The 11,669-nt window shown below is 38.5% G+C and overlaps 2 protein-coding genes and 1 pseudogene across 2 annotated transcripts; 2 read left to right on the plus strand and 1 right to left on the minus strand.

The window, feature by feature from the left end:
- Positions 1–1,191: 1,191 nt before the first annotated feature.
- On the minus strand, positions 1,192–1,659 carry LOC111318940 (uncharacterized). Its single transcript, XM_022921788.2, has one exon. It carries the CDS (start codon positions 1,657–1,659, stop codon positions 1,192–1,194), a length of 468 nt encoding a protein of 155 aa, XP_022777523.2.
- A 4,825-nt stretch (positions 1,660–6,484) lies between these two features.
- LOC148734605 (uncharacterized) lies at positions 6,485–7,457 on the plus strand (annotated as a pseudogene).
- A 3,045-nt stretch (positions 7,458–10,502) lies between these two features.
- On the plus strand, positions 10,503–11,455 carry LOC148734606 (uncharacterized). The gene is made up of 2 exons (XM_088755558.1): positions 10,503–10,925; positions 10,997–11,455. Exons 1-2 carry the CDS (start codon positions 10,660–10,662, stop codon positions 11,226–11,228), a joined length of 498 nt encoding a protein of 165 aa, XP_088611684.1. The 5' UTR covers positions 10,503–10,659; the 3' UTR covers positions 11,229–11,455.
- Positions 11,456–11,669: the final 214 nt, after the last annotated feature.

Here is an 11,669-nt window from a genome sequence, read left to right on the forward strand (position 1 = left end):
TCCCAGTTGCTTGTGGAGGCTTACACCTTTTCCTTTAGAATTTTAGTGTGTATTTTGACATTCAACCACACGACAGTTCACCTCATTTCAATTATAAGGAGTGTTAGAAATTGTTTTCACAAAGGTCAAACTCGTCATCAAGGACGAAGGGCCGAACAAAATTTGACTATTGCTACGTCACAACTGACGTAATATGCAAGATGGCGTTTTTCTAACCACAAAAGTTGTAAAAATGGGCAACTTCAAAGCGCTCTTGTTGCTGATAAAAAGAAAACTGGACGAAATGGCAGTTATTTTCGATTTCCTGAGGAAAAAGTCTACTAATTGAGATAAACTTTTTATAGACCGTACTTTCCCTTAAAGAAGTTAACAAAGGCCACTAAACCATCCTCACACCTCTATTGAGAAAAATTAAATTTTCCTGATGACAAATTCAGTTTTAAGACCCACCATTTATGCCACTGTGATCAGTAAGCAAGAACACAAAACCAGCTGAAGCCAGGGTACTGTCTAGAAGAAGGAAGTCGTTGTTTTTCTAATAAAAATACTGCTATGCCTGGCACTTAGGAGAACACTAAACACTTTAGGTTCAGTTGCTCAATTGGTTGGCTTGTTAGCCCATAATATACCTCACTTAAACGCTTAGAGGCCAATTTTTCTCCTCCTTCCACCACCACCTCTTCCTCTCCCTCATCCCTTCCAGTATTTTATTGTGTTGGTCTTTCATATGTTTTTGTTTTGTTTGTGTTTTGTTTGTTTCTTTAATTAGACAGCCTCTCTGTAATATGTTTGTGTATTATTTGAATTATAGCTTATATCTGTCACATAAGAGTTTCATATTCGTAAAAATATCAGTTAATTTGTAAACTTGTAATAATAAAGGCTGACTTTGTCCCCAACATTGCTGCTAGTCATGTTTTGTGATTTAGTTTGTGTAGAGAGTTCAAGGGAAACCCACTGGTGTTTAGATGGTACTCTGTGGCTGAGTAGATGGCCCATAGGAACAAACAAAAAAGACAAAACTAAAACAAATTCAACACTAAAGGGTTAGATGGCTTAAAAGGAGAAAGGTAATCTGTTCAACCTTATCCCAGGCTTCATCAAATGCACACTAAATTCACCCTCGAGAAAGAGGGTCAGAAATAACTTACTGAACAACTACTTAACAAAAAATAATAACCTAGAAATAACTTAACAACTACTTACAAGCAGCTCAACTCCAAACCAAGTTCCCAGATTGGGCGGTAATTCACCTTTAAACCGAACAACACCAGGTAAAGTCTTTAATATTTCTTTCACTTCAACGAAAACTGCACTTCCGGGTGACAATCGTCCTCCAAATGCCAAACGTTTCCCACTTATGAATGTTTGGTATCTTCCTTCAAATGAAGAAATGGTCAAATGCAAGTTGGCTTGTTCTACAGATAGTCCAGTCAGATCCTCTATGCGACATTCAATACGTGATGATGTACGTCCAATTCCGACAACAGCCACTTTAGTTAGGTCTGTAGGCTGTTCAGCCTTGGAATCACGTTCAAACAAATCGCCTGGTAACAATTGTATTGGTATAGCCTTCGACGTAAGACCGAGCCAGCTTTTTTCAAATGCATATCCGAAACGATCACGTACAAGAATATACTTAACACTGGGTTCTTCCATTTCGAGCCGAGGCCACAGGCACGACCATTTCACCTTCACTGTAAACAAACTATGCACTGACCGCGTTGAGTGGGGCGGAGGAACAACATCTTTCTGAATCTTATGAAAAGAAATATGTATTTACCCACCAAATGTCCCGCTATACATAATTTACGTAGTTGTATAAGGATTATGTATTCTCTGCTTTTTATATACCCTCTCAAAATCCAACAAATATTTTCGCTTGCGCGCGATAGGCCAAAACGCATCACGTGACCGAATATCCCCAACAAGTCTGGGGGATGTCCGAGGATACGCCCTAAGTAATAATCCCCAATTTTCAAACCGGCCTCACGTCCATTACGAAAAACTTTGCGTTATTAAGTGTAAGTCAAGATAAAAAAGCGTTGTGTGGTTGTTACAGAAGAAGGAACATGTTTTTTTTGTTCATAAAACGATATCAAACAACGCTGAAAATTGAAAATTCCACAACGTTAACGGTAAGCTTTTTAAAAGAAAATTTCCCGCGCGTTGAAAGATGTTTGAAGGATAAACGCAACAGCCTCCATTTTGCGCGAAAATATGCATCTTACATTCACCTTTACCTACCTTCATTTATCTTCATCTACATTCATATACATATATCCACTTTCATTTGCCTTCAATACCTTCGATTCGTTACGTTTGCCTTCATCTACCTTAGTTTACATTAATTTGTCTTCATTTATACATACATTCACCTTCCTTTGCCTCTATAAACCTTCATTAACCTTCATTTACTTTCATTTGCATTCAATTACTTTCATGTGCATACATCTCCTTTTAATCTGCCTTCTCTACCTTTGTTTGCATTCATCCGCTTTTATATACTTTCATTTGCCTTGAAATATAACCAAGATTCATTTGCGTTCATCTACCTTAATTTCCATTTATCTACCTTCATTTGCATTTATCTACTTTTTTTTACTTTCATTCTGTAGTTATAAATATGATGAAATTTCAATTTTGGAACAAGCAATCCAACTTCCTGTCTAACGATTATGGGATATTTCCTCATATTTCTCGAAGACAATGTTCTTAAAGACCAACATACAACTTTGCGATTATGACTGATGTAACTTTTATTACTAACAGCTTTGACAGCATCCATGGAAGAATTATATGTTGATATGTGTTAACCGTACATGTTCAAAATGTTTGTACCTTAGACCAAGGCTTTATCTTTTCTTTCTTCAGACGTTTCAATAACTTGATGAAAACTGTAGAAATTTTAAAGGGTTAGAGGAAAGGTCATGTTTTGTACTTTGTTTGTGCTTTTGAAAATAATGGATGTTTGCATGGAAAAATATAATCAAGTTTGGCTCGGAACTCTGTAGTTATTATGTCACTGAAAAGCACATTTGTGTTACTGAGGATCTCAAACAAGCAGGATGCCGGAACGCCATATCAATAAGGGTTCGTGTGTCTCAGTCATTTCTTCGAATTTAATGCATTTACAATTGTGTTTGAAAATGATAAAACATGTCAGTAAAATCCAAAAAACATCTGCAGTAGGTGCTAGACGCATGAGTGTTACGACAAACCTATGGGATTCAAATACAATGATCAGCTAACAAATATGTATAAAATATGGCCAAACGGACGCGATCTGACCGACTGACCCCAAGTAACCACGGGTAACTACGAGTAACCACGAGTGACAACGGGTGACCGCGCATGAAAACGAATTAGCACAAGTGGTTCCGCGTGAATGGGAGTAAGAAGTCAACAGAATATTTGGCTAACTTCCTAATTACATCGTCAGTACTTCACTCTCTATGATAATAATGATGATCAACCGAAAAAATAAACAATTCCATAAGCTGTAACATATATAAAAGATGTAAATTTTTCTTCTTTTCTACCCGAACAGGATGGGAGAAGGGAGGGGTGGTATAATCTTCCCGTTTCCCGTCACCCAAAACTTTAAACACCGTTTTCGCCACTTTCCTTCTCTACGCTTTTTATTTATTTTACTTTTCTTGTTTGTTCTTTTTCTTTTCATTAATTTTTCCCTCGCCCTTTCTTTCTTTCCTTCAATCCGGAGAGGGCACGAGAAGAAGAAAAGGGGGAAGCGGGATTATCGAGCGAAACAAAATAACGGCGTAGTATTTTCGACTGTGAAATCCCTGTCCGAAACCTGCTCTTTGGTAATAAAGCAAAGAAATAATACATTGATCATATCAAATTTTCGGCCTAAGGAAATGGTCTAATTTACGTTTTAATTATGATTATTAGTTGAAATGACTTGACAATAACGCAATTATGATGTCGGCCAAAGACTCAGCCTCGTTCCTGGGGTCCACCCTCCCAACAGCTTTCTTTGTTCTATATGGGCAGGTGCTTACCTGCGCAGCCGCAACCAGGATTATTTCTCTTAGGATGAAGAGAGAGTACTCTCAGGAACCGGTGAGGTTGCAAAATATTTTGATGACTTATTACTCGTAAACACGCGTGTTGATTTTTGGTCGTTCTTTTACATAACCTTTTTCAGAAAATACTCACATTTTCTCTCCCTGAGTGGTACGGATAACCTACCCTGGCCTATGGACTACATTCAATAAAGGAGCCTCCTTTGAAATGTCATCCTTTTCTCATACATGTCTCCACACTCATTCGATGAGGAAAGATCACAATATATCTGGTTAGGGTCTATAAGAGATACGACAGAGTTCCTGTTCCCGTTTGCTTTTCGTGATAAATTACATGGAAAATGTTTTGAGGCAACTAAATGTAAACAAATGATTTTGATTTTTTCTCTAAAGAAGGAACTGCACCAAGCTTCCTCTCCTTCGGAACCGTCGTTTGGTCTCGTCACGCAACTCGCTCTCCCTCCAGCGGGGAAGAGATAGGGCGTTGCGTGATGACACGAAACAGATTAAAGGCCGAGAAGGAGACTACAGATGCATTTTATTTTATGCTCAAAATTATTTAGACAACAGAGACAACAGACCACAAAATACCTGCGTGAGTTTGTTGAAAGTTCTGCTGTTTTTCTTTTACGAAAATGAAAACATCAGTTGCACAAATTGTCCAATCTATCCAACAAAAAATAACTCTTGCACGCGTAGCACACCTATGTTTTTCTTTATATTTTTGCACCAAAGCCGTGTTAGTGCTGGAAGTAGGTTCTAGCAACCTAACCAGTCCATTTTCTTTGTTTACCCAATAGTTTTATTGAGTAGTTTTGAAAACTTCTAAACCCCTTCTACAATGAAAACAGACCAGCTTTACGGTGCCGTTAAGTTACTGGGACATTCGCCGGGAACCGGGCCCCTGCCTTTTGACTTAACTTAACTTAACTTAACAGGCACAAGGGATTACCTTGTGCCTCTGAGACTCTAATGAAACTCCATCGGACAAATTTATATAGCATGGTATCAACAGTTTATAAAGAAGACCACTAAAAGGGATCAGATTCCGTTATACCTTACCCGACTTTGCTTTGCTTAATAGATTATCCTAATTAAGACAGCTAAAAGCTAACCTTCTCGAACTGTAAGTTTTACTCGTCTACGACACCATTTCCAGCTGAATATGACTACGATAGACATCAAATGCATCTACAATATTATCGTCACTATGAGTCTTCAAGTTATCTATAACTGTACAAAATGAAATTTTGAGGCTGTCCACCTAAGAACGAATAAGGCAGATTTCGGACCTTCACCGATTTCCCTGATTTTTACTGTGAAAGTCGATACTTCTATCCCATGAACAAATATTGCGTTTATTTTGAATCAGTCCGGTTTTTTCATTTTTACGAGATATTTTTCAAGGTGACCTCAAAGGCACCCAGTTTCCCCCCCGACCTCCATAATTTAGCTACAAAAGTCGATCGCTGCTGAAGCCGTATTTTCAACTCTATAAAGCTTTCTATTTTATCTGTCTAAGATCAACCCTATGCCACTACGTTAACGGTTAAATGATTACACTGTATATATTTTTCACTGAGTTACAAATTTTTCAAAATACTTACCTCCAGCACTGAAATTTGGGATGCGTGAGGTACATGTGGTTGAAAGCTATTTTCTCTTATGTGGGACCTGATCTAGAGTCAAATCTATTACAGCCTATAAACACTTATACCTAATAAGTAAATTATGGAATAAAACTTTTGGGCACTCTTCATGGTGCGTCGCACAGAGCTTTGCAAATTTCACAAATATTCGCCATTTTGATCGAAATCAAAGATAACGCGATCCGACCAACAGGTAAATTTGGGATCTGAGAACTTGTTACAAAACATAAAATAAAACTGAAGAGCGGATTTTTATATTGAAAAATACATATCATGCGACTTTTTCGCCGTTAAGTTGAAAACATTGGTGTTCTAAAGAGGAAAGACCTGTGTTTATAGTTAATAAATTATGCAAATTTGCATTATTTAAAATTGTGTCCTTAAAAATTTTTTTCTACGATGTTCTTAAACACAAAGAGCTGTCTCTTTTAACTGAAGAGCATATTATTCCACACTTCTAAGGCAAGGTATTTTTTGAGTTTATGGCCATTTTCATCTCCCACGAAGCGCTGATTAAGTAAAACAGCAGTGTTTGTTTTGCACGCTTATCGCCAACTAATTCAGTTATCATCAACTACAGAGAAGTGGACATCGAAGATCTTACCAGTAATATTTCCTTAACCTCTCTTCAGTAGCAAGAGATGTTTTTTTCTTCCGGCAAGACGCAACAGAGCTCGTTTTCCTAACAGCTTCTTTTATCGGTCAGCGGGCAGGTATTGAAGTCTTTCGGTATGACTTTTCAGAGTCACAGTATGGCAAGGATTGTGTGATCGTATCCTGTGCCCAATGAAAACATGCATCTGATGTTTCTGCAACGAAGGACATGACATTCTAACAGCGGGAGACCTGAGAAAGGCGCTCTCTGAGAGACCAGTGAAAGGTACATCCGCGTGCGTATGTGAAGTTGACGAGTCTAAGAGAACCTTAGAAGTGAACAAGATAGATTGTTTTAGCAAGCTACATAACATCCAGTTTGGGGAAAAAAAGTATACGTGCGTGGAGGTCGTACGGAATAGGGCGTGGCAAGGAGGTTTCTTACGACCAGCTAGTTTCAAATGACCAAGGGGTCACCGCTCTCGTTGTAAGTAAGGAGTTCTTCCCTTTTCACGATGCACGTGTGTATGAATACACAGTTCCTGGAACAGAGGGTTCAAATGAAGACGATGATTTGGACGATTCAAAGATGGACATGTTTGAATGTTCGGAGCCTGGATGCGCGAAGAGTTTCCAAACGTTTTCAGAGCTCGAGTTACATTTGAACGTAGGGGACCATTGTGTGAAGGATGAAAGGCTGTCAGAAACAGTATATGATAAACTCCGTAGAGATTGGGCAGAGAGGTTTACTACATCAGTCAGCATCACTGACGAACCACAGTGCGAAACTAGTACCCACCAGGTTTTACGTGACTCAATGCCTCCAGTAAACACTGTCAGTATGGGCTGGGCCCTACCCATGCCACGAGCAGGATCCACTAGATTCAGTTGCAAAGTTAAGAATTATTTAACAGCAAATTTTGATCAAGGCGAACAATCAGGGCTAAAAGCTGACCCTCAGCAGACTCAAATGATATGCGAAAGGCAAGAGACGAGCAGAATAATAGGTTGTTTGACCGAGACGAGTGGCTTATCAAGAGCCAAGTGTAGGGGTTTTTCTCTCGCCTTACAGCAAACAGAAAAAGGCAACGAACACCCTCAGAAATCGAGCAAAATCCGATGGAACTGTCCCTATAGGAAGAGGAAGCTGAACGACAACGGCTGATGGAACACATCCTTAATGAACTAAAGCCGCAGCATCCTCTGTCCTACGATGCCTTTAATCTGTGTGAGTGCGCAAAGGAGAATAAGCTCAGTCTTTTTAATGTAGCAATGCTCAAAGAAATCTCGTTTTTTGAAGAACTATTTAAATCGAGAGACAGGAAAAAAGACCTTATTGAGCAACTGATGTCATTTATACAGGAATGCCAAATGCTTTAATAAAACTATATCAGAAGCTGCATAGCCCAGGAAAACAAATGATGGTGCCTGTGGAGCGAGTTTGTTTTAGAACAATAGGCACAGCCTCAAAGTAACCTGATAAACAGTTGTACTCAGCGAATTAACGTACTTACTTCTGAGAAAATTCGCGAAAATCTCTCAAAATTTGTCGTTATTAAGTTTGTGGCGATTTTCTTAACTCGCAAAAATTAAAAGAGAAAAAAGAAAGTAAAAAAATACTACCGTGACCGTGGGAGATGTTATTAATAACATTTACGCGTAAATATAGGTTTGTGATTTTCTTAATATCGAGAAATTAATGATATGTGAATTTTGCAGGAGTTTATTAAAATGCCAGTTTCGATCGTTTGTATTATTTTTCAATTTCTCCCGGCAGGATTCTCCTACTCTCGATGACTCAATCATATTGCATATCTTCGGGATTCGCGTTTGGTTCGACGACAAGACAAACCTCTGAAACTAGATGTTGCGTGACCAGGCGTAACTGACTCAGTCATGTTGAAAAAGTAAACATGTAAATTTCACCTCTTCAACAAATACCGTTTTGAAATGATGAATATATGAATACAGTATATTGGAACTGCGGAACGAGAAGAGGTTCATCGCAATTATAGACGAAACTTTTAATTTGCGAAAATAAACCTGAAAAATTTTTGCTTGAACGTAATGGCAGATATTAGATCTGAGCCCGCGTAAAAGCGGTTTTGTTCAAAAGAGCATGGAATCGAGGCACTTGGGCCAAAGGCTTTGTAAATTCTCAAAGGTATCACTGTATTTTTCACAACAACTCGCATTTTCCGCTATTTTTTTACTTTTATCGACAATCTGAAGCATTCAAAAGGTAAAGATAGCAATGGTTAGACATTGTATTGCATTCGGATGCAACAACCGGAGCGATAAACCACATTGCAAACATCTTTCGTGGCATTCGCTGCAACGGAACAACAAGAAACTTCTGGCGACTTGGCTAGTCAAGATCAAACGGGAAAACACGCCCGTAAGTAAAAATTCCTTTTATAGAGTGAACATTTTGAAAATTAAGGCTTTTCCAAGTCAAATGCTGGCCGGAAAGCAAGACTTAAGTCAGACTCAGTTCCGACAATATTCAGTTTCTCCGAACAGGAAACCAAAAGGAAGGCTCCGAAGGAAGACGTTCGATTGATGATGACTTTCCGGCCAGCATATGACTTGGAAAACCATTCCTTTTCAAAATGTTCACTGCATTAAAAGGAATTTTTACTCACTGGCGTGAGTTGTTAATCAGTGCATAGTTAGTAGAGGGGACTACCTCTACTAACTATGTTCAGTGGCAGTGAATGCCACGAAAGATGCTTGCAATGTGGGTTACCGCTCCGGTTGTTGCATCTGAATGCAATACAATGTCTAACCATTGCTATCTTTACCTTTTGAATGCTTCAGATTGTCGATAAAGTAAAAAAAAAGCGTAAAATGCGAGTTGTTTTGAAATATACAGTGATACGTTTGAGAATTTACCAAGACTGTGACCCAAGTGCCTCGATTGCGTGCATCTTTAAACAAAACCGCTTTTACGCGGGCTCAGATCTAATATCTGCCATTCGAACCGCTTGACTTTTGCAACACCGCCGGTTCAGCGCTCTTACCATTAGGCTAACAAACCAACTGTGATGCCATTCTACAAATGATGATGAACAACTTGCTAACCACTTAAAAGGAAAACTTTAGCAAATAGCTGGAAGAAATGGTCAAATCTGGCAAATTGGCCACAATAATAAACACGAGTGAAATGAACAACTTTTTCAACAACAAATTCCGTTGGCACATCGTTGATAACTGAAAACAAAGGCTAGCGCTCTTGAACATTTAGTAAGTTTCTCAAGTCCAAAAGGGATACAACAGTAACGTTTCCACTTCTATAGAAACTATTGTTTGCATGGTCAAATATTGCTACGGAAACTATTTTGGACGCGTGTGTCGAAAAACAAGGAAGGCATGCAGCTAATTTGCATATGACTACAGAGAAAGATTATTCTGAAACATTTCCTCCATGCCATGTAAAACGGACAAAACAATATTTTTATCGATTTGATACTTCATTAAGGAGTTGGTACTTTATCTTCAAGCAGTTTTAGGCCGTTAGGGCTTAGAAATCGGATTCATGTGCGGATCGCGTTATCTTTGGTTTCGATCAAAATGGAGAATATTTGTTAAATTCGCAAAGCTCTCTGCGGCGCGCTATGAAGAGTGCCCAAAAGTTCTATTCCATAATTTACTTATTAGGTGTAAGTGCTTATAGGCTGTAATAGATTTGACTCGAGATTAGGTCCCACATAAGAGAAAATAGCTTTCAACCACATGTACCTCACGCATCACAAATTTCAGCGCTCGAGGTAAGTATTTTGAAAAATTTGTAACTCAGTGAAAAATATATACAGTGTGATTATTTTACCGTTAACGTAATGACAAAAGGTTGATCTTAGACATATAAAATAGAAAGCTCGTTAGAATTGAAAATACGGCTACAGCAGCGATCGACTTTTGTAGCTAAATTATGGAGGTCCGGGGGGGAAACTGGGTGCCTTTGAGGTCACCTTGAAAAATATCTCGTAAAAAGTGAAAAAACCAGACTGGTTCAAAATAAACGCAATATTTTTTCATGGGATAGACGTCTCGACTTTTACAGTAAAAATTAGGGAAATCGGTGAAGGTCCGAAATCTGCCTTATCCGTTCTTAGGCGGACAGCCTCTTAAAGTGCGTATGACTATTTTTTTTTTTTTTCGATGAATTTTCTTAGTTTATAGTCTTTGGTTCACGCCTGAAATATTTAGATTTGTTCTGTAAAGAAATTTAATATACTTTTTTCCCTTCAAAACTGTGCTAGTTTCGGCCATTATCTTACCGGAGCCTGGTAATGAATATTTGTAAGTTAATTTATGCGTGATGTCATATGGTGTACCTATCCTAAGAATACTAAAACGAATCGAACATGTCCAGAGAAAACCTCCAGAGTTTTAGTGATTCAGACGAATCCTGTAATGAATCCGACCACTCAGAATCTTCAAGCTCATCATCTCGTGCAGAATTAGGCAATTCCGAAGAAGAAAATATGGTAGAGGAGCCATATCAAGACGAACCGCTAGCCAGCGATAGCGATCAAGATCTAGAAGACGGAGACGATGAAACAGACGTCGATGGCCTTCGACCATCTACTTTAGAGGCTCGATTTGAAGGCCAGATTAACGTTAACGAATGGTAAGAACCTTATGTCATAGTATTTATGGAGTATATTACAATGATCTCTAAGCGATACTCGATGTTTATAGGTGCAAATGTCAACACTGTCATGGCGTAGCTTTGGAAGACGCAATGGAGTTTCGTTGCTGTCATGAAGTAATAAATGCCATCGGTAAATTAGTGTTTGATGGTTCTATAGAGAATATAAAGTGTATAACACAACACGAAGATTTCTCAGCCTTGATCAACCCGACAGTACTGATGCAAGTGGGGCCATTATTACGCTATCGCCGACAAACCGGTTCTACGCAAAAGGAGTGAGTACAGTAAATTACGTATGCTCCAAATCTATCGCATATATCACAGGATAATAATCTTAAAACGTGTTATTAAAACAAAAGTTGCTTTCTTAATCAGTTCAGCAGAAAATATAGTTGAATGATAATAGCCCTTGACAGTTTTAGAACCCATCTTGACGGGTAGGCAAAGCGGTCAGAAATTACAGGTTTTGTATGGGAATCCCATGGCAAATAACTTTTCCCAGAATCAAATTTTACGCAATTCATGAATCGCAACGTTAAAACACCGAGTAGAAGATTTTATTCACCAAATTTGAAGATTGTAGGTTTGATACAAGACGCTCCGTTAATTTTTCTAATTTCCACACATTTGTCTGTAAGCCTTTTGCGCGCCGCCCCTTCTACCCTGCGAAAAGTTACAGACAAATGTATGGAAAATTAACTGAGAATCTTGTATCCAACC

This window comes from Stylophora pistillata, chromosome 3 (assembly GCF_964205215.1).
Source record: "Stylophora pistillata chromosome 3, jaStyPist1.2, whole genome shotgun sequence".
NCBI lineage: Eukaryota > Metazoa > Cnidaria > Anthozoa > Scleractinia > Pocilloporidae > Stylophora > Stylophora pistillata.